The sequence below is a fragment of the Populus trichocarpa genome, chromosome 7, assembly GCF_000002775.5.
Source record: "Populus trichocarpa isolate Nisqually-1 chromosome 7, P.trichocarpa_v4.1, whole genome shotgun sequence".
NCBI classification, from domain to species: Eukaryota; Viridiplantae; Streptophyta; class Magnoliopsida; order Malpighiales; family Salicaceae; genus Populus; species Populus trichocarpa.
This window is the reverse complement of record NC_037291.2, coordinates 10,124,517-10,150,203: the sequence shown is the minus strand read 5'-3', so window position 1 is coordinate 10,150,203 and position 25,687 is coordinate 10,124,517. Positions and strand designations below refer to the sequence as shown.

General features: G+C 30.8%; 1 protein-coding gene across 2 annotated transcripts; it reads left to right on the top strand.

The window, feature by feature from the left end:
- The first annotated feature begins 11,177 nt into the window (after positions 1 to 11,177).
- LOC7456284 (protein S-acyltransferase 8) lies at positions 11,178 to 14,658 on the top strand. Of its 2 annotated transcripts, XM_024605250.2 has the most exons (5): positions 11,181 to 11,373; positions 12,026 to 12,211; positions 12,556 to 12,861; positions 13,461 to 13,691; positions 13,918 to 14,658. In XM_024605250.2, the coding sequence occupies exons 1-5, from the start codon at positions 11,335 to 11,337 to the stop codon at positions 14,200 to 14,202; spliced, it is 1,047 nt and encodes a 348-aa protein (XP_024461018.2). In that variant the 5' UTR covers positions 11,181 to 11,334; the 3' UTR covers positions 14,203 to 14,658. The 2 variants fall into 2 exon arrangements, with proteins under 2 accessions (XP_024461019.2, XP_024461018.2); XM_024605251.2 differs by lacking the exon at positions 12,026 to 12,211 and having other exon boundaries at positions 11,178 to 11,373.
- Positions 14,659 to 25,687: the final 11,029 nt, after the last annotated feature.

Sequence of the window (25,687 nt, the reverse complement as noted above, 5' to 3'; positions counted from 1 at the left end):
TTCTTCGATTGTTAATGATCGTTAACTTTAACCAAATTTTCAATATGGGAGGCAATGTTGCTTGATTAAAATTCCTATATTTGGATCTTGAAATAAAAGTCTAGTATTATAATAGGTATTTCATCAATGAATATGTTTTTTATACTGAAGAATATGGTGAGGATTGAAAGACATATAATAATATGGTCTGTGTAAAAAAGTTCAACTTCCAATAAGTTTGAATTTTATTATTATGGCAAGTTATAAGAGGTTATTGAATTACAATATCATAGTTCATAAGATACATTAGTTTTATTCAAATGTTACTGGTATGATACCAATAGAGGAATTAAAGTAGATCCTCTCCATAGTATAGTCAAAATAAATAAAAAAGGTAAATTTCACAACATCGACGATGTTTTTTTTTTGCCAAACAATGCCAACAAGTGTATTATAAACACATATTTCTTTAGAAAGAATCATAATAGAGTTGATTGGTTATCCATTGTTAAAACCAAAACTATAAGTAGTGTCTAAGTTGTTGAAGATGGAAACGATGAAGTAACCATGAGAGATTATGTATTTCAAATGAAATTATTACTTGATCCTTATCGAGTTGCTCCATCTATCGAGTTAGAAAATCTAAATATTTATATCACTAAAAATACTTATATTGATGTTGATATTGATAAGTTAAATGAAATATTGAGTAACATTGGATATAAAAAAGTAGATGATGAGATCAACCTCATATTTAATGAAGAAAATGATGATGGACATGAGAATGATAAAAATAAAAAGGATGATTATGATTAAAAAGGTATTGAATTGATTTAGATGTGAAACATCATTGTATAATAAAATTAACATGGTGTAATTAAGACATTTGCTGGTGCTTTAAATTAATGCATTATATTTTTTATATTTTTTCAAGTGTTTATTGTTGTGGTTGTGGGTTTAATATAGGTAATTGTTTGCTTGAATATGCTTCTTCTTCTTCATGTTGTTGTTGTTCTATTTTTAGGCTGGCTAGGGATTTTAACAAATAACAATGACAAAAAAACACAATGAAACGCTGATAGATTAGCCGACAAAAATAGCATTCTTAATGGACTTACCAATAAAAATGAAAAAGTACGTCCACAAAGTAAGATTATTATTGATAATGGAATTACCTATAAAATTAAAAATTATTAGCACTTGATGACATGTCAAATTACTGATATAAATGCCAACAAAAATTTCATTGATTGTTTTAAGCATAGGCATATTGAGCCACCCAAGCTAGAGCTGCATGTTTAGACCTCATTTTAATGTTGGGTTTTAATTTTTTTAACAATTTTTATGATGTTTTTTTAATAGAATATGATTTAATTTTAGTTGGTTTACGAATAAGATTTCATCATTTGTTTCTAATATTAGAAGGCATTGATTCTGTGTAGCCTTACATGGTTTTTTTTCTTTAATTTACTCAATCATTTTTCTATACATGTTTTTTTAATTAAATAAAACATTGGTTCCAAGAAAAAAAGTTATTAAATACAATTAAGTTTATGACTTGTGTTTTAAAATCAGATATTCATATCCATATTTATCTTTTAGCTTTTCAATTTATTTTTTGGTTAAATATCGTTTAGTTTTTACTTGATTTTCACTTAAAATGATAACAATTTTTTTTCTAATATGTGTAACATTGTATGATATTTTTCCCCTTTTAATTTATTCAATCGCTTTTATGTGTGTATCTATTTCTATTATCGTTTGATTAAATAAAAAATTAATTCTAATAAACAAAGTTATTACACAACCAAGTATAGACCTATATTGCGAGATTAAATATCTTTATCTACATCTACCTCTTGATTTTTCTAGTTTAGTATTTAGTTATCATTAATGATGTGATCTAAGCAACACCAAGAGATTTGTTAGAGGTTCCAGTTAGTCTTGTAACAAGACTTAGAGCTAAGAGGTTAAATAGGTTTTTAATAGACTTCTTCAAGACACATGAGTTAAGGTGGACTTCAAGAAGATATTAAATAAGAAAGTACAAGCCATCATTAATTTAATTTATGTTCAATAAGGGCTTATAGGTGAACATTCAGTCATTACAAAAAATATTGGAATAAAAAGATCCAAATATATCAGTTTTGACATCTAACTACTTTTTTGGTCATAACTTGAGTTACAAAAGGAATTTTGAACTTATTTTAGTTACATTGTAAAGTAGACATCCATAACTTTCTAGTGATATATTGCAAGCCTTTTAATTCATCTAGATGAGAGAAAATCATGTATTTGAAGCTAGATTTTGATTTTATCAACAAATTACAAAAAAAACTACTTTAGTCTTATTTAAACTAGTTGGGATATTGTTTTAAAATATCCAATTAATTTTAGTGGGCCTTGACCCAAACACCATACCGAACAATGATCTTTTCGGTAAATTTTTTAGGGCTCGGGCCCAACACAATCCCTGGCATGTATATGCTTGTTTGGTCACTCAAAATCTCTAATCCACATGTTATTGCATACACCTAATCTTTGAGGGCACATCTTGTTAGTGCAACATCGCAACGTTTTAACATGTATTTTTAGTACACCATTGTTGCAACCTTAATACATGTTTACTTCTCCATTGCATAGCTTTAGTATATCATCATAACCTTATGATATGTAGCGATGGGAACATATTTCTCCATTATAGAGCTATCAATATAGTGTTGCTTATGAACGTATGAATTTTTAGTGCAACGTCCGCTTATTTGATAAATAGCAAGCATATGCCTATCTATCTCACCAATAGTTATCACCAATGTATGCCTAGAACTTCAAACTTCATGAGGTAATCTCCTATCAGTGAGATGTATAAATACATTAGGTCATCAAATACCAATACACAACAAGTCTTAACACAACTTACGACAATCACAACATTCACTCTTTTACGCTTGTTGTTTTTATCCCTTTTCCTATATATTATTCCCCTCCTATGATTTACAAACTTAAGCATAAAAGGGTCTTTATCTTGATAAAAGACTTGTTTTGTAGGAGTTTAGGACCGACTTAATAAAAATTCATTCAAAGCCCATTACACTAATTATGGAAAGGCCTATATCTAATTTAAAGTTTTTTATGACCTCATTAACGACGCATTCTATGGGAACTAAACGAAAGCTAGTTTTTTTTTATTCATACATCATCCAAAAGTTATTTCCATGGTTGACAATATAAAAACACCAGGACATATGAGGGTAATTGACGTCCTTGCTGTATGTACATCAGCTCCTCCAAATCTCCAACAAGTCACCTATCCAATAAAAGCTCTCATTAAGGTTATTCTAGCTACACAATAACAGCTTTAAACTTTTCCAATCCCTCAATGGGTGACATTACAACTAGCTCCTCTACACGCAACATTAGTGATTAGCAAAAAAACCAAAAAATAATTAAACCAAAAAAACTAATTGAGAAAAAAAAACTAATTAGAAAACCGAAAAGAATTAGGTCTGATTTGGTTTTAATTTAAAGCTTCTGAAACCAATTGAACCGGACCCTTAAGAATAAATATAAATGATGTTGCTTGTAATATGGTTTCATAAAAATAAATATAAAAGATGTCTTATTTTTTGAAAAGCTTGTTGTTCATAATGACAATATACTTTGTTTTGTCCAAAAACCTTAAGATTTGCATCCTTTGTTAAAAGATGAGATCCAGTGTTTAGATGAGTTTTACTTAATATTAACTTAGCTTATATTGTATACCTCCGGGTAAAATCCATATGGACAATAAGGTAAATATTATGAAAAGCTAGTAAATTAAAAATTTATACTTGGGGGATGAAAAATGATTATGAGATTGGAATAAAATGTTTATGACCTAATTTAAATAATAATAATAAAAAAACCTAAAAAATGGTTGAGAAATAAAAAAATACAGAAACGTGAATAAAACTTAAATGGAAATGAAGTAAAAGGAATGAAAAATACTAGAATGTAATTTAAAGAGATTCAAAATAGCCTAATTTAAATTTTATATAAATATGTGTTGAAAACTAGAAAATAAATGTACCTGGAAAAACAAAAGGGTATTAATAAAGGACATAATATGAATTACCTAAAACATTGAAAAAATATGTGTGTGTGCGCTCGCGTGTATGTGCGTGCGTGGCCTGACTATATAGAGAAAGAAGGAGAAGAGAGAAATGTGTAGGAAAGCCTAGAAATTTAGAGAAAAATCAAGAAATTAAGAGAAGCTCTTGAAGTTTGTAAAGATTAAACACTATAAACATTAAGATTTAGAGAAAATCAAGTGAGGGAGAGGTAGAGAGAGAGAGAGAGAGTAAGTCAGGACAAAAGAAAAGAGGAAGGAAGAAGTAAGAAAAGTAACAAAAAGTTTGATTTCTTTTGCAAATTCTCTTTAGTTCCATGTGATTAGAAGGTGAGGATCACTTTTACCATAAGTGTTTGTGTTATTTATGAATTTTAAAGTTTTAGTTAGGGTTTACATTATGGAATATTGAGTCTTATGAGTTGAAATGTTTATGATGATGATTTTTATTTATAATGACGGGTAATGAGGTAATTGAAGGAAATTGAGAAAAGAAATCTAATGTGTTTTTTTCGCATTGAATTTCGACCAACACTAGAAAAAAAGTAGGATTTATGTTGATTTTAATGTTATGAAATTTGTGTTTAATTGGGTTAGTTGAAGCATTTAATGCATGTGAAATTAATAGAGTTGCATAAAGAAGTAAAGGAAATTCATGAATTTGATTTTTTGTAATGAGTTATCTTAAATGTTGAAAGTGTGAATAAGTTTATTAAATTATGTTATTGGATGTGTATGTCTATACATAAATATATGTGGCTAAAAAGGTTTAAGATGAAGGAAAAAAAATGAGAAAGAAAGAATAAGTGCATGTTGATTACCATAAGGCTATTTAGGGTAAGTAAAGCTAAAATGGATAAAAGAAAAGAATGTTTAAATTGTGATGTAATATAAACATTAAGATGAGAATTGTTATGTTGAAAACTAAGACATAACTTTTAATTGGGGAGAGTTAACGAGGATGAAATAGTCTTATATTGACAATGAACACTTTAGTAGTTATACCATAGGCTTGAGTAGGTGCTAGGACATCACGCGTTACAAGTAGGTGCTCAACACCTATAATATGTAGGTTTAGGAACCTTATTTAAATTATTGTTGTTATATTAGTGTTTGTGTTAATTAAGTTATATGGATAAAATAAGTAAAAGGAAAATGGAAAAAAAAGGGAAATGATGTTTAATTAGTTGTCCACGTGTTAGAAGCTAATGATATTAGTTCGGCTGGCATCGAAAAATCCTAATGATTGAGGGAATGTTGTGTGAAGGAGAATAATAATCTGAGGAAGGTTAAAGATATCAATGTGAATACATTGATATCAACACAATTTGAAGGAAAATAAAAATGTTTGGATGGAAATTGATTAGTTGTTTATGGGTTTGATGACTAATGATACTAAGGTAATTGGTATCAACATAAATTGATTAGTTTATCAGGTGGTGATAACTAATGATATCAAATGCATTTGATTAGTTATCATATGGTGATAACTAATGATATCGAATGAATTCGATATTGACATTGATTAGTCATTTCATAAAAATGGTGATTGACGATATTAAGAGCTTGATATCAACATTATGAGATTAGTGAATAAAGAATGAAAAAAGAGTTAACTTAAAGAATAAGTAGTTAGTCGTGAGTTATTGTAGGAAAGATATTTACATTTAACTATTGTTATGAAAATGAATAAGTTATGATAATTTATTTTATTTGCTATTTATTGTATTTTTCAAGTCCATTTTTTTGTAAAACTAGAGTAGTGTTGTAGGTTTTATGTTCTTAATGTAAATTAAGCATAATGCATAACTTTTGGCATGTAACTTAAATATTATATATATGTCTTTTGAGTTGTCATTAATATCATGTTAAGTTTGTAATCTCATTGCTTTTAAGCATAAAGTTGTAAACTAATTACATGTATGACTAATGCATGTGATATAGGTTTTCTTTATTAAATACATTTTGATATATGTTTAGTTCTTCTTAGTTTTTCTCTTATTATGTGAACTTTCAGATAATAAGCATTAATTATGTACTTGATTAATATGGAATATAATTGAAATGTGAAGTGAATGGTGAATTAAGAATGATTAAAATTATTGAGATTGATTGGGATTGTGATAATGAATGATTGTTGATAACTTGGTGTGCTTAAATTCAGGGGCAATGCTGTTGAATTATCGGTAGAAATTATTGAATAATAATATATAAAAATAAATAAAAATTGATACCTAGAATGGTACATAGAATATTGTTTTTGAAAGTAAATGTGTTACACATATTTTCTTCTACTTTTTTTTTCTATTTTTATGATTATTTTTATATGTTGTCAAGTATCTGCAATTATCTAATCTATTTTATAAACTTGTTTTAGTTTTGCCTCATATTCTATAAAAATCAATTGGATTTGTTTATAAAAAATCAACTAAAAAACCAAAAGGTTTTATTGGTTTTTCTCTTTAAAATATTGAATCGAAACTAATCGGTTTAAACCAGTTTTGGTTAGGTCTGGTTATATATATAGTCACCTTTACGCACCATTGAGTACACGTATACAACTCTAATTTCTCAAATGAACATGGAAGAATGACATATAAAAAAGTTAGTATGAGGATACTTATACTCCAACCCTTTGAAGAAGTCGCTCCTACCATAAGGAAATTATCAAACTAGACATTTCAATAATAAAAAAAAGGCTCAAAAAGTCATATCTATAAGAGTGGCTACTACCATCAATCTCTCTTCAAATCTCACTTACCACCATCAATCCCACTCAAACACTCCTTATAAAAAAGACCCAACATGAGAGGAGATCAATAATGACACAAGCTTCTAATAATGAATATTGTCCTACTAAGTGAAAGATTCTCTATTTTTCTATTGGGTGCTACATACTCGTCTCTCCAAGGATTGTGTGTCCTTGAAAACAAACTTAGACAACTAAGATTGACTAATAGACCTAAAAGAACATATACAAAATGTAAAAAGCAAGTTAGAGCTCGTAACACAAAACAATGATCTATGTGAAAGTATTTTTTCTAACAACATTTTAAGGATCTGCTTAGGTATGGTACCATGACCTAGATCTTTGATTCATCATTGACTTTGAGGATCTATATGCTAAACTCATCTTCTATTTTAGATTCAATATACCAGCTAAAACAATAACCAAGTTATTCTCCATCACACAACGAGAAAATAAGGGCCCTAGAGCTTATCTTTAAAGGTTTAATAGGAAAATTTTCAACGTGGAAAGTCTATTGAATCCATTACCACTAAAACCCTGAATAATGAAGTTTACAACTAGTTTTTATAGAAATGAATGTACACTCTTTACAACCAAATTCTCTTTAAAGTGAAATAGAAAATGAAAAAAATATTTGAGTAGAAGAAATTAATGTAACCAGGTAAGGACACCCTCACTTTTAGCAATAGAGAACATAGTCTCCCAAGCACAATTAGTCTTCCAGCCATCTTAAGGCATCCAAAAAGAACATAAAGTGATTTATTTATGATCAACTAATATTTTCAAAGCTCATTACCATATATTTGATAATTGCATGCACTAAGATATTGACTACCATTAAAGAAAAAGAATTTGTGCAATATCCCTCTCATATGAAGAGTGTTTCAAACACATAAAGCCCCAATAAATTTTCTTTTTCATCACGATAACGAGCATGATATTGAGGACTAATATGTTCTATCAATGAGATAGAATGATTGTTAAGGGTTACCTTTGTAAATTTGTAAAAAAGAAAATGTTACCCTAATAAAAAGAGAAAAAGTTCAGCACATCCCACAATGTGTTGCCCAAGATTAGATAATCTTCAAAAAACATACTTTCACTTGTGTTAAAAATTCTTTTAAACTTTTCAATAAAAATAATAGTCTTTTTAAATAGTATTTGTGCCTTTTTCTCTGTAGTATTGCTTATCTCTATGTCTCTAAATAAAATTTTCATATCTCTAACAAAATCTCCATATCTCCAAATAAAGTCTCCTTGCAAAAATCTCCATGTCTTTAAATGAAATCTTCATGTCTTATTGTAATGATCTCCTTAAACATTCATCATGCTAATATCTTCATTGATTCTCCATTGTCATTTGCACAATCCTTAGAACTTTCATTTTCATGGTCATAAAATATTTTCCACTTCATGACAAAATGCTATCCTTTTTAGGTACACTCCTCATCTGGCTCAAATGCTAAAACTACTTGCGGGGACCAGAAACTTTGTAAAAATTCTCTATTTTTTCCCTTTGCAATCTTCTAATGAAAAAAACAAAAGAAAAGAAGAGGTCATGACAAACATGCAAACAGGCAACTTGCCTGTTTGCATTTTTTCCCTTAGCAATCTTCTAATGAAAAACACAAAAGAAAAGAAGAGGTCATGACAAACATGCAAACATGCAACTTGCCAAACAAAATCAAGTTATAGGTGGAAGTGCAAACAAAGCATTCTAAAGTCATGATAAGAGAAAAACATACAAATGGAAGGAGATACTTTAATTCAAGATTGCGAGTCATGATAATAGAGTAAGTGCTTTATTTCCTTTATCAGTCAAGTATTTCAAATATAAAATGTTTAAAAGACCAGGGGAGAAATGATAATACCAAGAAGAAGAAGAAGAAGAAGAAAATCAGACAACAAGTTGTCCGGTCAGGATTACTGTCTAGTTAGATCAAACAGTATAAGGGAGTTGTCCTATCATACTTGACAACAAGGTCTGCACCACTAGATAAGACAGTAATCATAACATCCACTCTCTTTATTCTCATCTTCTTTGTTGTATATTATTTTTCTCCTATGATTTACTAACTTAAGCATCAGAGAGTCTCCTATCTTGATAGAGGGATTATTTTTAGGAGTTCGGGGACCAAACCATTCCAACTAAATAAAATTCTTCTAAATCCCATCGTAGTAGTCATGGAAAAGTCCAAATCCAATTTAAAGTTTTTTCCAACTTCATCAAGTTCAAATTTGGTAGTCCATAATGTTTATGGTCAACCAAATATACTGAAAGGCTTTTACACCTTTGTGCTGATTTGAGGAGCTTACTTACTCCCTCACCGATTTAGTTGTTGTATTTGGAGCTGTCATTCCTAAAAAGAGACTTGACAAGTATAATTTTATAACCTAATATCTAGACTTTTAGAGCTCATTTTATAGGCTTTCTACTTCTAATTTGGTGGAGGGATTATTCAATAAAAAATTATAGGAATACTTCATAAAAAATTAAAAAAAAAACCTTTTTCAACAAAAATAAAGATCTACTTCAATTGTAATGAAATTGAATATATTCTAGGAAAAAAGGATAACTCTTTATGGATGGTTGCTTGGATTTAAAACTATTTTAATTTTTTTATCAGCTAATTTATTTTTATTTTTTATCAAAATTAAAAAAATAGTAAAAATATTCCCTAAACCAACCTAACCGAAAAAATTAAAAGATATATAAAATAAGTTAGTGATGAAACCATATACCGATGATTTATGATATGAAATATATAAAATATAAAAAATGGTGCTATCAAATTTAAATATAAAGAATTTATTTTTTTTAAAAATAATATATTTACATACATAACTCAATTCTTAGACCAGAGTAACTCTAGATGTCAAAAAAAACCTAATTTACTTTCTTTATTAGATTTCTTTTATATTGACATCATATACAATATTTTTATATCATGTTATTATTATTTATTTTTTTATAACTTAAGAAAGGTTGTAAAAAATAATTTTTTTGGTTACTAGCAATCTACATATAAATGATTTGTTTAAAACCCAATAAAAAATATAATTAATTCCAGTTATAGAATCACAATAAAACCAAACAGAAACGAAAAAAGAAAAAAAGTTAAATACCCGTAATTAGTATTGGTGGAATAATTTTTTTCTAACTGATGTCCTAAATGACATTTTCTTTAATAATAATAATAAAAAAATTGTACAAATAGACAGATCGGTCAAGCCAAAAAAGAAAGGGGAGGAGACAAAAAGAGGATGGGAGTAAAGCCTTGTTATTTACGGGTGCCCTTGTGCAAGGCAGGAGCACCCACATGTTTTTTCTTCCGAAAATGCCCCCTTAACCTGCCTAAAATAAAGATACAAAAGGTGCTGGTGTGGTCATTTAAGTCATTTAACAAGAATTCTACCCAAGATTGGTCCACGGAATATTTGCAGAAAAAGTGCTTTATCACTCCTTCGTGGCAATCAATCCCGCCCCTCCCAAGCAACCTTTATCCTCTCTCTTTTTTTTTTTCTTTTTTTTTTTAATATTAATAACGTCAATCTTTTTATTAAAATTGTTGTATAATAATTAAGAAATAAATAGTCTTTTCAAATATTGTTTGCCTCTACCAATAATAATAATAGAAACCCAAAATGAAACTTGTGTGTAAATCACGATCAATCTCATAGTTTTATATTAACTTTTTATTAATTTATTTTGTATTTTGATATTATGGTGCAATTAAAATCTTAATTTTATATTTATAAAGGTAAATTATAAAAACTCTTTTAAGAAATTATGAAATTTCAATGATTCTTCAAGTATTTGAAAATATTATAAAATCTCTCTTCAAAAAACTTACTCTTTTATATCTTTTAAATTCTTGAATGGTTACTATAATTTTAAAATAATTTAGAGGGTTATTATAATTTATTATTTAAAATAATCTACCTATATTAAAAAATACAAGTATTTTCTAAATTATCTAATTCTAATATAGATATCAAATTCTTTAAATTTATTTTTTAAAAAAAATACAAGAGCAAGTTTTGTCTTGTTATACATTTAATTAAATGAACTATAAAAGAAAGCATGGATAGTTAATTAACCCAGAAAAATCAATGATATTTTTTTTATAAAAAAATATTTTTATTTTTAGCCCACTTAAGATTTAAAACTAAATATGTAATCTATTTGTTTGTTTATTTATTTTATTTTAAAGAAAGAAGGAAAATACATGACTTTATCTCAAATTCCAACAAAGGGCATTAAGGTTAAAGGAAAGTTCCAAAAGCCCCAGCAAAACCCAGACCCCATCATTTCCTTCCACCTCATTTTTTTAAAACCCCTGACCGCCTCTCTCTCTCTCTCTCTCTCTCTGTCTGTAAAGCAAAAGCAATTCACTCACTCCTCCAGCCATAAGTTTCAAATATTCTTCTCCTGCCCTCTCTCTTTATCTCTCTCTGCTTTGCTCCTTCTTAGTAAGATTATCTACCTACCTCCTAAATGGCTAGGCGTGTATACCATGTTTGGAAGGGACGCAATGTAAGCTTCTTAATTCAATTATGATCTGGGTTATGATTTATATAGTTTGTTTATGTAAGATTTAGACTGATGGGTTTTGTTGGAGTGAAGTTTCTGTGCTTTTCCAATGAATTAATGAACTGGTTGTTGTTTGTATTGCGTTGTATTGTATTGAGAAGCATTTTATAGAATTATTTTCATTTTTGGTTTTTTTTGTTTTTTTTTAATATGTTTGGTTCTTGTTTTTAGCTGGTATTGTTTTTGATAGCTGAATAACTAGCCTTGACCTCAACATCCTACGGTGCAAGTGGACACATCGTGAACCTTAAATCTCCGGGCATATATTTTGTCCACTCCACGCAAGGAAGTAGGCCTCTGACCCTTTATGGCTATAAGAGAGCGCTGCGAAGTGTTGAGCCCGAGACCTGACTGATATGTTATATGGACATTGTTAGTGGTTGGATGTTGTTACCTTTAAGTAGTATTAGCGAACTCTTCACTATAGGCTTTGGTAGTGGCTAGTGATAAGCAATCTTGAGATGGGAAAGAAATGGGATGCTAGTGGTTCTACAATGGGGGGAATTATTTATTTGACTGGTTTAAGTATATAAATTGATACCTTCCTTCTCAACGTTTTCCTGAATTTTCTTCTTTTATTGGGTTCATAATGCAGATTTTCTTCTGCAAAGGGAGGCTTATATTTGGTCCAGATGCCAAATCATTGATTATTACCTTATTGCTCATCCTGGTTCCCGTTGTTATATTCTGTACAAATGTCGCAAGGAACCTCCTCCATGAATTTCCAACATCTAATACTGGCTATGTCATTCTAGTCGTAACAATTCTGTTCACAATATACGTGAGTCCTGCTGATCCTTGTTCTGTTCTAATAACTTCAACTGTTGTGACAACCTTTGGTATTTATTTATCATAGTGAAGACACATTTATATCGGAAATATGGTGAAAAATTGTTTATTATAAAGTCAGAATGTTTCTATTAGCTTGCCTAATTCTGTCTCACTATCCCAATATTCCTTAAAAATCGTTCATTTTTTTTCTAATCTAGTATGCTTTTCTTGTGCCGGTGATGTTTTTATATGTTTTATCTCTTTGGCCGTCATCCTGGTCAATGTTTTGCTTGCCTTCAGTTTAAGTCTGGCTACTGTTCAGATTGACCATAGGTAGTCATGAACTCATGATAGGTATTGGTGCTCCTGTTTCTCACTTCAGCCCGTGACCCAGGCATTGTTCCTCGAAATTCACATCCACCAGAGGAAGAGATTTGCTACGACCCTTCAACCTCGGTAGATGTTGGCGGGAGACACACACCTACTCCACGGTTACCGCGCACAAAAGAAGTTACTGTCAATGGTTTTTCTGTGAAAGTGAAGTATTGCGATACATGCATGATATATCGACCACCCCGTTGCTCACATTGCTCTGTATGTGATAACTGCGTGGAGCGATTCGATCACCATTGTCCCTGGGTGGGCCAATGCATTGGACTGGTATGTAGTATAGATTGCTCAATTTTATTTTATTTTTTGTTGAATTGAGTCCATGGTACAAATTAAGAACCCATCTAAAACATTTAAAAAGATGCATTTCGGAAAATCTTCTGTTCCGTGATCTCTTTGAAATTATCTACTAGGTGATTAAGTCTTCCCGTGACTTTATTTAACCTGGATCTGCGAAGATATTCCTGTTGTTCTGGGGAAGTTATTGGTCAAACCAAACTTGTCATTCTAGTATCAAGGATTTTCATTGCAATTTTTGTTTAACAAGGATAAGGGCCCATTTTAAGAATTAGTCGTTGAGGGAAGTCATCATTCTGAGCTATAGTTTCAGGAATTTTATATAAATTGATGGAAAGGATTTGGCCAATGTGGTCATCCATCCAAAGTTCGCTGCTAGTTTAGTGTATTGGCGAACAGTGAGGAAAATGAAAAGAACTTGAACCTAGAAAAATTCATTTGAATACATGGAGGAATTCGAATTCTTCAAAAGATTGCTTGCAATCAAGGACAGTGTGTTTTCAACTTTTGTATGCGTTAGTGAAAGAATGGATTCTGTCTTCATTAAACCAAGTATATTTATCTCTTTGCAGCGCAACTACCGGTACTTCTTTCTGTTTGTTTCTTCATCAGCTCTTCTCTGCATCTTCATATTTTCAATGTCAGCTTTGAACGTAAAGTTTCTTATGGATGATTATGGTTCTCCCTGGAAGGCAATGAAGGAGTCACCTGCATCTGTGATATTAATAGTTTATTCCTTCATTTTCCTCTGGTTTGTCGGTGGCCTCACCTGCTTCCATCTGTATCTTATAGGCAGAAACCAGGTCAGTTTGTTTCTCTTTTTTTCAGGAAACCATTCTTTTCTTGTGCTTGAGTACTTTTAATTTTTATCAGAGTCATTTTTGTGTGCTCGTAAGTCGTGAACTGCCGAAAGGTCTTCCCTCGGCGAATGTTAAAGCAATTCTTTTTTGGAAATAATGGTTATCGGTGGTCTTTTTTTCTCATGCTTTCAAATGGCCCATTTTCTAACTCTTTTAACATTTCCCTCAGACTACATATGAAAACTTTCGCTATGGAGCAGCCAACAGGCACAATGTCTATGACCAGGGTTGCTTCAGGAATTTTCTTGAAGTATTCTGCACCAAGACAAATCCTTCAAGAAACAATTTCCAGGCTTATGTACAAGAAGAGATGCCCATGCGTATAAACCGAGAAGTAAAAATAGATGATTCAGAAGGAGACAGTCGGACAAAAGTACAAGACAATCTAGAAATCGATAATGACCTTTTAAAGATATCCCAGCGTCGCGATGCTGTAGAGGCTGTTAACAGTTGAAGCTGAAGGCAGCAGAAGCTGAGTTCCCTTTGCATTAGGAATCTCAAGTTGAGCCTTTAATGAAACTCACTTATTCAAATGTGGTAGAAAAAAATGGTGTAGCTTGGGGATTTGGGATTCTTGCCATAGAGTAGTTTTTGATAGCAAAAGTTACACAATTTAGAGGGAAGAACTGCAAGGGTGATGTCTATATCAGTTGTCACTGTTATTCTCCGTTTTTTTTCTTCTATGCCATTGGATGCTGTGTTGATTTCTTTGATAATAGTAGCACAAATACCCTGGAAAGTTCTTAGAGAACCCATTTAGTATAGGTGCGGATTTCCACATGGGAGGCTTTGGATGATTTCCATCATTAAGATGACAGTGTAACCATTTCTCAGATTGCTGAACAATATGGTTCTCAATTATAGTTTATGAAACTTTATATGATTTCATGCAAGTTTTTGATTCTCAGAATTGGCAAGAAGAACAATAGTCGTCGTGATTTTGTAACGAAAATTTTACAAACAAACAGGGGAGAGAATGTCTGTCTAACCATCCTGAACTAGAAGAAAGAGAAACAAGAAGAATGATACATTTACCAAGGATTTTGTTCTTACAATCTCGGGATTTGCAAAAATTATGAATAGCAATCTCATCACATCCCAATTCCCAACAAATAACTTGTCTTAAACCATTCTTTTATCTTTTCTTAATATAGTAATTATGAAGGGTTTCTTTTTTAATGGCGCTCTTACACATGCTGAGTTAAAGTTGATCCGAATATTGAATATTGAACTAATGACTTTATTGATATATACTTTGTTGTTGGTTAATTTTTTTTAAAATATATATAAAAATATAAGATTGCAGAAATTTTTAAGTAGCACCATTAAATCCCACAACCTGGAGGGTCTATAATATTGTGGTTTTGATTTAAAAAGAAATCAAGATGGTAAAAAATTCTATAAAAAACAAATTAAAATTAATTATACAAAAATCAAAACGAAACTTATTATAAAAAATAATTTAAAATAAACAAATGCTTAGAAAATGTTTTAGTATTACATCTTTTTTAACAAAATAATGAAATGTCAATATATTTGATTAACTCGAGCTTCGTAGTCTAACTTGTCAAACTTTCAATTTAGATCATAAAATCCATTGGGTTTAATAATCTATTTTAAAAAAATTATTTTTTTACCTACATATGAGATAAAAAAAATACACAAAATAAATTAAAGGAAACTGGAAGAAAACAAATTAAAGGATAACAAATTGCAAGATGACTTTTTTTTTATGGAAAAAATATTGACATGGTGAATGGTTTAATGGCTTAAGTCAAACAAAGTTAATTTCTTATACCTATGATTCGGATTATAAGACTGTGAGATTTATATAAAAAAGCAGTTCTGAACAAATTAATCTTTAAAAAAAAAAACACATCTTGAAGAAAAATTTAAAATAAACTAAATTCTTGAAATTCTTTTTTTTTCAATATGACATTTAAAAAAACATTATTGAGACAACAACATATTAGATCAACCCAAAAGTTGTGGCTTAACTTGTCAAACCTGCAACTTGGGTTATAGATTCAACTAGGTTTAATAAAAAAAAATCTTAAATTTATTTTTTTACGTAAATATAAAATAATAATTAAAAACAAAATTAAGAGCCTATGCATGCAAGCCTAATTACCTAGCACACCTAGGCCTTAAAAAAAAAAAAGAGAGAGCTTAAGTGTGTGCCCCTTCGAGCCCTAGCCTGTCTAGACTTGATTTTATTTTATTTTATTTTATCTTTTTAAAGGGTGGATGAGTTGTCTTTCATCCTTTTATTTTTGAAAAAATCAAGCCTACAGGTTGGGCTCGAAGGCGCACACACTTAAGCTCTAAATTTCTTAAATTTATTTTTTACTTAAATATAAGATAATAATTAAAAAAAAATTGAGAGCCTATGCATGTAAGCCTAATTACTGCCTTAAAAAAAAAAAAAGAGCTTAAGTGTGTGCACCTTCGACCTATCTAGGCTTGATTTTATTTTATTTTATTATCTTTTTAAGGGGCGGGTGACTTGTTTTTCATCCCTTTTTTTAAAAAAAAATATAATAACCAAACGATAGGTCATTTGGCTGCCTAGATTCTGGTCACCATAGTGATGACTGGAAAATCAAGGTAGAGTATATTTTTGCTTTAAAAATTTATTTTCAACTCGTTTTAATCTAAAACCACATTTTAAACACCATTCGAATATCTAGAAATAAATTTATTAACATCAGAAACTCAAAAACAGTCAAAAAACACAAAATCAAATTAGATAAAAATTTTCTTCCTTGACTTTGATCTGTTTTTTAAAACAATATTGAGATTCTAAACAATCACTATAAAAAATTTCTTATCGAATAGAACTCATTGACATTAGTTGAACAATTTTTTTTTGGTAACCCAGGGTGTCCGGGCCAGCTTACGCGCACCACAACTAATCCCCGGGCCCACTGAACATCCTGCAAGCCTAGTGAGCATGTAAGGCACCGCGGGGATAACAGGCGTGCACAGTGAAGCTTGAACCTTGGTGCAGAGGGAGGGAACAAGTCCCTTTCACCACTGGGCCACAACCTCAAGTGCACTAGTTGAACAATTTTGATAGTTAGAATTAGTGTCAACGATGATTTTCTCTTTTTACATTGAAATCTGGCGGCTCCCTCTCTCATTTCTGACAAACCAGAGACTAAAAATAAAAGAAATTAAGTTTTGTATAAAAATTGAATTATTAATAACTAAAGAAGTCGATTATTTATTAACTTAAAAGAAAGGTGGACCAAACTGAACTTTATGTATGAAATTCAATGTTACTATCTATTTTTGTTATAATGATCATTATTTTTTTAATTTTATCATTTTTAAAAATATAATAAGTAACTAGGTGTTAATTAGAGCTTAAAATGATGCAATTCAGTTAAAAAAAAATTGAGAATCAAAATGTGAATTTAAAAAAATGAATCATTTCAATCCAGAATGAAATGTGAGAAAACAATTAACACTAAAATCGTCACACCTCAGTTTATTTTGTAATTATGTCATTAGAATGTCTAGCCATCTATTTCTTTCTTCTTCTTCTTTTCTTTTTGCTCAAATGTGAAACCCTTTCATTAAAAAGATACGATGCTTGATGAGTACAACAAAATAAGAGTAATCCACCTAACCCAATCAAACATTTTAGCCTAGCTTAAAGGAAAAATTCAAAAGAATAAACCCTATGCAGAATATATATATATATATATATATATATATATATATATATATATATATATATATATATATATATATAATTATCTAGACAGCTTGTGTATACCTCGACTAATGTTATATATTCTAAAATTAACGATCATATAAAATTTTAATGAGATTCAAACTAATAATTTTATACAAAATATTTGATTCCTTGGCTAGTTGTCAGATTTGTTTGCCTTATAAATAGCCATTAACACCATTTATCAACCTCAATTTAAATCCCAATCACTAAACTATGATCGACAATACCCTTAAAATGGATATGGAGTACTTTTTATCCGCTTTTGGTTAATGTATTGCGATATAAAATATAGAAATAGTTAATAAAAAACCAAAAACAAAATAAAATTATATTAGGTAGTATAGTAGAAAACAAAGTAATTATTTTTGTATTTTATTTAATTGATGACGAGCGAAATAGAATAAAACAAAAAAAAATTACTCTAAATTTTTATTATTATCAAATTTGATATATTTAAAGTAATAATAAGATATTATTTTTTTTTACTTTAATTTATATTAAGTATTAAAATTAATAATTATATAATATTCATTTTTATCAAATTAATAATAGTACAACGGGAATTTTCTCTCTTCTTTCTTCATTTAAGTCGCCAGTAAATTGTTCACAACCGATCAACCTCCATTTTCAGCAACCCAAACCTCCACTACTACAACGGAGCGATCGACTTAAATGTGAAACAAATTTATGGCCTCAAATAAAGCATTAAACCCCTAGTTACGGATGAATCTTTTTTGAAAGTTTCAAACAATTATTATTCCAATCAAGAACTATCATAACTGATGGAAAAGTAGTTATCTTGCCCTTCAAAGGAAATGCAAATGATGGCAATGGGGTCAGGTTTCTCTCATCTCCAACATAAAAAACAAGAGCTTTAGAACCAGAAGATTATCCTGAATCCAATGAATACATTTTGCAGTAAACCTATAATCAATCATCACCCTTACAGTACTCTAGGGTGGATCAGTATGATCGATGTACAATAATTTCTTTCAAATTTGATGCAATTGTTGAAAACAAACCCAATAAAAGCTCGTAAAATCTACCAATGATGAATGATAATGAAAGTACCTATAAAACGTATAATGCCGTAGACAGCAAGAAAAAAGTGGAGAGAAGGGACAGCAAGAGCATAATATTGTGGGTAAGGAACATTTGGAAGCCCTGCAAAACATCCAGTGACCATCTGTATTTATCACTCTTGCAAGCAGTGAAGAACGAAGGAGTAAACATGAAAGTATCCTCAATAACAAAGTTGAATAATCCTCCATACATCTGGTAAAGGAAAGGAAAAGAATTGCCAACACAAATATTGTTAGACAATAAGAATGGTACAAAATCAAATCAACATCATCTTATATATATGATCATTCTTCCCAGGTGAAGAATTGAAGAAAGTTCATCGTTAAAACCATCAAGAAGATTAGAATATATATATTATTAGCAACTCACTTTATCATGAGTGGATTCTAAAAGACATGCCATAATTGATGAGAGGCGAGTCGACGAGGAAGAAAGCGATATAAAGTCCAGTGAGAGAATTTACAGTCTTTGAGCTGACAGCCACACTAGATATATGTCTCTATATCAATCGAACGCGTCTATACAAACCCAACAATTTATAGAAGAATCTAAACCACTTTTCATGGCATTATCATTGCCCTCTTCAGCGAAGGAGATGGTACCGTCGGTGTTTGGCATGATGGGTGGTTTACTGCGAGTCGCGTAATAGAGGAAAATTCAACTTTTAGAGAGAAAAAGTGAATTCAGAAGCTGAATGATGGGAAAAAATCCAATCCCTTGTAAGCTACAAAAAAATAACCATAGAACTGAATGATGGGAAAAAATCCAATCCATCAACGATGGCTGTGGTATAAAGGAGGAAAAGACTTTACCTAAACATACAAGGTGAAGGCGCTGGAAGCAAAGAAAAGTCTAAGCAAAAAATCTATGTTTTATAATTTTTACAAAAAAAAATTACTTTTTAGAATGTTCAAACGCACCAAGATGTTCTTCAATTTTATTAAATGTTTTTTCTTATTAATTTGAAAGATATATATATCCCAAGACACTGATTACAATTTATTATCATAGTGTAATTAATCACTATATTTGCCCCTTGGTCATTTAATCTTTTAAGTTAGTTTTGGGGTAGGTTGGTCATTTTACCTTGACATAATTGTCTTTTAAGGATTATATAAGGTTATTTTGATAATTTTATTTTTTAATACACAATAAAATTACTAATGTAACCATTGAATAAAATAATCCAATACCTTTTGCATAAGAATATTTTTGTATTTTTATATTTGGTAGAATAGTAGAATTACTATATTACCCTTACCATTCAAATTTTTTTAACCTTGTTTCAGGGGCTTAGTTGTAATTCATCATGTTTTGTTTGTTATTATTGTTTGGTCCTTAGGGCTTTTTGGTTTTGTACAAATAAAAAAACAAAAAAACTATTGATGTTTGCCTCGCACGCGTCAGCCGCTCCATCACCTTCTGGTGATGCGTATGGTTGGCTCTAGTGGTTGTAACCGTGATTGTACCGCATCATTTGATTCGTCTTGACATCTTCTTCCTCTCTAGGTGGCGCGTGTATGGTGGTTCGACGTAGTTTGATCCAAAATTGTTTTTCTTTTCTTTTTTTCTTTTCCTTTTCTTTCTTCCTCGGGTTGCATGTTGGCCATGCAAAAAATCATAACAACTCATCAATTTATTTTTTCTTTTGATTCGGTCTCTCTTCTCTATTTGCAATTGTTTTATTTACATTGATTATCTATAATTGGATTTTATTTACATTTTCATCCCTGGTTATTTGATTTTTTTAATTTATTTTTTATTTAGCCCCCATTCTTTTAATTACTATTTGTTTTGTTTTGAATTATTTTCTTGATTGATTTGTTTTTTTTTTTCAATTCCACTCCTAGACATTTATTTTCATTTAATTTTTAAGTCAAATTTGGTCCTAATTTTTTTAATTATTTTTTTAATGGATTTTTTTTTTACAATTTCATCCCTAAATATTTAATTTCATTTAGTTTTTATGTCGAATTTAGTCATAATTGCTTTAATTATTTTTTTTTGCATTGCTTTTTTAATTTATTTTTTTCTCAATTTCATCCCTCAATATTTGTTTGATTAAGAATATTGCTTCTTTGTTTTTTTTAGGTTTGTCCTTAATGGGACCACCCCAGTCTCATGACCCGAGTTATAGATCTGAAGAATTAGCCCGAGTTGACTTTCATATTTTTTTAAAGCATTTTTTTTAATATTGTTTTGCGGGTATTGTTTTTGCTTTCCTATTTACAGGGTCATCCAAATTTTATGTGTTGGGTCAAGTGTTTGATTTGTTGATTCAAGTTGGTTGCCCAGCTTGCTCGAGGCTTTTTTTGTTATCTTTTTTTTTTTCTTTTACAAGTTTTTAAATTTTAAAATTTTAAATTGGCTTATAATAAACTTCTTGATAGGGCCCAGATTCAGGGTTTCATAAGTTGCGAGCTTTTTAAGATTTGACCATGTTTAGGATGTTTGTTCGGCTTTTTTGGTTTTTACATATGTTTTCAAGTGAAGACTTAGCTGTTAAAGATTTATTTTAGAGCTTATTGTTAAATCTTTATATCTTAATCAATAAGCAAATTAAAATGAACTCACACACTTCACATTACATGCATAAATAAGATTGATATATATTTAATCGGTTCAAGTTTCACCAGGTTTGAAACTGGCAAAACTGGTTTTTAAGCTGAACTGGTCAACCGCTTGGGTATACCAAGTGAACCGGTCGATCATTGTTCATCCATGATGAACACTTTAGAATTTTACAGGAATTGGTCGACCGTTTTAGTCGTCAGAGGCATTCCAACGGCTATAAACAACTAGTTTCTTTTAAAAACATATATATAATTCTCTTTTATGCAAAATAAAAGAGAGATTCTAAACGTTCATACACGGTGTCGCACGTGTGCGGCGTCGTGTCGAATATTCCACTTCAATATAAAGTGTAATTATCTATCTGGCAAATATGGGGGAGACAAGAAATTCTTGTCGTTTATCGGTGGAAAATGGAATAGGAGTCGCCACCTAATATTTTGGTCACTAGGAACCCTAACTGGTCTTAGAGATCGAGTACGGGGACTGATTGCGTAAAGGAAATGTATTAGCACCTCAAATACGTCTTACTTAAGGTAAGCTGCATTGTTTAATTGTCTGATAAAAAGCTAAGGTGTTATCGTATTTCTAGTTGTTGGTCTGTCTATGGTTTAAGAAAAGTCATTCTCGGTAAGGAAAGGTGTTATCGTATTTCTAGTTGTTGGTCTGTCTATGGTTTAAGAAAAGTTCTCCTTAGTAAGGAGGTCCTTATCTTATCGGGTAAAAACCTAATTGTTCTAACGTCTATATGAAAACTATATTTTTAATATTAGGAATATGTTTTACGTATAAATTCGTAATCCCAGATACTAAAAGAAGACAAAGATTTTTTTAGAATTTTTGAAATATTGGTCTAGTTCTTATGGTTCTAACAAACTTGTTGTTAAAGCCAAAATGCATGCTAATATATATATTTTTTTTAAATTTCCTTTGTTGTATGAAAATATGATGTGATGATTTTTTTTTTCTTTATTTTGGAGAGACTAGGCCGTATGCATGAAAACAAAACATTGTTTATATTTTTTTTTGATGTCTTGATGAAAACCGGGTATTTTCATACCGGATTTGTGTCTTTACAATATAAAAATACAAACCGATATTGATCAAAATGCAATAACAAACTTGCAGAAAATCACAGATTTTTTTAAATAATTCTCGGAAGAAAATTTTTCGAACAGGCCAGACCCGACCCAAAAGGAAACTGGGCCGAAATCAGCCCAAAATAAATTGGGGCCTGGTTTCTACAGGGCTGGACTCAGCCCGGCCGCATGGACGGGGCTGATGTTCCAGCCCGAAACAAACATGGACTAGTTACTGTGCATGAGAACAATAACTAGTTAATTATTTTCTTGCTTGCAAAACATGCATAGTGCACGTTCTGCATGCAAGAAGATGAACAGTAAAAGGAGATAAGGGGAAGATGGCTGACCTACGGTGGCTCTGAAGGTGGTTGCTGACTGGAGAATGACTTGGACGGTGGTTAGCTTTTCTTCTTTTTCTTCTTTGTGTTTATTTTTTCCTACTTTGTTCTCCTATGTTTCTGTTTTCTCCTTCTGTTTCTCACGGTGCTGTTGTCGACTGGGAGAACAGTGGCAGCTGGCGGTGGTGATGATGGCAGAGCGACGGTGGCTCTTCCCTGAGGTGGCGGGCAGTGTTTTGCTGTAGTTTTTTTCTTCTCCTTCCCCGTGCAGAGGCACCAACCTCTGTTTTCCTTCCTAGTTTGCTTCTGTTTGCTTTGCTTTACTGTTTTTGTCACCTTGCTTCTCTGCTTCTTCTTCCAAATGGTGGTTCTAATATGAAGGTAGGTAGTGCTTTGCTGTTCTGGCTGCTTCGCTGGCGGTGCTGCGGTGGAGGCCGGTGGCGGTGTCGTGGCTCACGAACGGCAGCTCCAAGCAGTAGCGAGACTCGACTGTTCACTCCCCTTGGTATTTCGTTTTACTTTCTCTTCTCTTCCTTATCAAGCCTCTTCCCTTTCTACACTCCCTGTTTACATTCTCTTAAATTCCCTCCCCTGTTTCAAGCTTCCCTGTATTCTTTCCTTCCTTTCTCTCTGTTCTCTCTTTTCTCGTTCAAACTTCTCTCCCTTACTTAACTCTCACAGTGCATCTCCCTGTTTCAAACTTCCTCCTCCCCCTTTTTTGCTGGTGTTGGGCGCAATATTTATAGGGCAAAGGGAGTCGGGGCGTCCCTATTGCTACGCATGGAGAGCATGGCTTTACTGCCCTGCCATGGTGCCGGGTTGGCTGGCCAGTGGGTGTGGCTGGCAGGGCGCGACTCCCTCGGTTTCTCATCATGAAAGGGCGTGGGGCTTCGGGTCTTGGCAGAGCATGCGGGAAGAGAGAGACAGCAAAATTAAAGAAAAAAAAACAAAAATTTTCTTTCTTCCCCTGCTGCACGTCCAGGGGAAGAAGAAAGAGGAACAATATCGTTCAAAACAACACAGTTCTGTTCTTTTTTATATATATATTTATTTATTTATTATTATTATTATTTTATTATTATTATTATATGTTTTTTTTTGTGGGGACCCAAAAATGGGTTACAACACATGGTATAGAAGCTAGTAAAAAAAAAAACACAACTAGAAATCATTAATCCTAACATACTCTAAGTTGTGTTAAATTAAATTTTTATATTCTAACACAAGAATATAAAATCTCATACTCATTATATTTATATACATTCAGTCATCCTAAGTACTACTGAGTGAGTTATAAATATTATGGTTTTTAGTTGTATAATCTACTCTTTTAGAAAGTAAATTTTGTTGTCTACAAATCATAATTGTAAACACTTGAGAGTCTGGATAAACTCTTGGTATTGGTGAGGTATTGTCATCAGGGGCGGAGCAAGAAAAAAAATCAAGGGGGGGCAAATTAAAAGAATTACTCTAAAAGGGGTTAAAATTTCAAGAGAGGGGCTGGAAAAAATTTTCCTTACAGGGGCCCAGCCCCCCTGCCTCAGCCACTGATTGTCATTAAAGGAAAAATCTTGAAGAGGGGGCATCTTCAAGTGGTGTAATTGTTTGATGTAGATTCATCAATGGCATTGTATCTTTCAATTGGATTAGTAAAAGAGTACAATACTTAAGTACGGTTTGTACTTGAAGTGTGGATGTAGGCTTGACAAACTGCATTAAAAACTGAGTTTGCGATCTCTCTTCCCTTATCTCTTTACTTTAAGCACTTTAATAATATTGTTGGTTATTGTGTTATATGTGCTTAGTGTGATTATTTATATTATTTGATATAATTAGTGGAACACCTAATTCACCATTCTCTTAAATGTTATTTTTGTCTTAATCTTAGAATAACATGGTTCTGTTGGGTTAGCCCTTAATAAATTTTTTTTATTTCACCCTACCATTTTTTAATATATAAATAATCTATCATATTACAAATGATTTTTAATTTCACCCCCTGTTATTATTTAATCTTTCAACCTTGGTCCTAATTCTTTTAATTACAATTTTTTTTGTTTGGGATATATAATTCTTTTTAGATTTCATCCTTATTGTGTTTTTTTCTGTCAAATTTTAGCCCCCCCTCATTGTTTTTGCTATTTATTTTTTTTTGCAAGTTTTTTTATTAATAGTTTTTTCAATGATTTCATTCTTCAAAATTAAATTGGATAACATTCAAGTTTATTGGTTGAATTAAGGTTTATGATTTACCAAGTTGCAAGTTTTTTATATTGGATTAAGTTTAGGAGGTTTGCCTAAGTTTACTTGGTCCCCCCCTCTATTAAGCCGATATTTTCTATTTTTTTTAAGTTTGACTCTTTTTTTACCCCCAATTTTCCTTCAGTTAGGTTAACATTGAGTTATTTGATAATCTAAATAGACTCGGGTGTGGTTCTTTTTTTTCTATGTTTTTCTTTATCAATTTTTTTTTGTATTAATTAAATTGTCACTTTAACCAATGACTTGAGACTCGAATTTTTCTTAACATATCATTTTTTTTACATAAAAAAATTGTTCGACCTGCGGCGACGCGCGAGCAACATATCTAGTCATGTCTATCATTGCACTGTGTAAATGGTGATTTCTTATTATGATTTATAAATTTGATTGTTCATGTTTATAATTAAAGAACTGTTTATATATGGTATTAGATCATTAGGTTTAAGAACTCATGTCTTTTCATTCAAAAATTAATGTTTATCTCGATTTTATGAACACTTGATTTTAATTGAAGGGTTTTACTTTAATCCATAAACTATATGATTTAATTTTGAAAATCATAATTTATTTATTTTAATTTTATCGGGGTAGACAATAAACTAACTTTATCAAAATATTCAAGATACCTTTCGGAAATGCCTAGTTGGTTTGTTTCTAACTTGTAATGCTGGAATCTTGACTTGAAGTAAGTGTATTTTAGGAAAATAAAATATTAAATTATAAATGGTAACTAACACAGGACTAAATTATAAAAGGACAAGAAAATAACGAGTCGACTGGTTTCTCAAACAAAAGGGACTAGATTATAATGTTTCTAAGAGCTAGGGACTAAACAAATAGTTTACTCAAATCAATTCT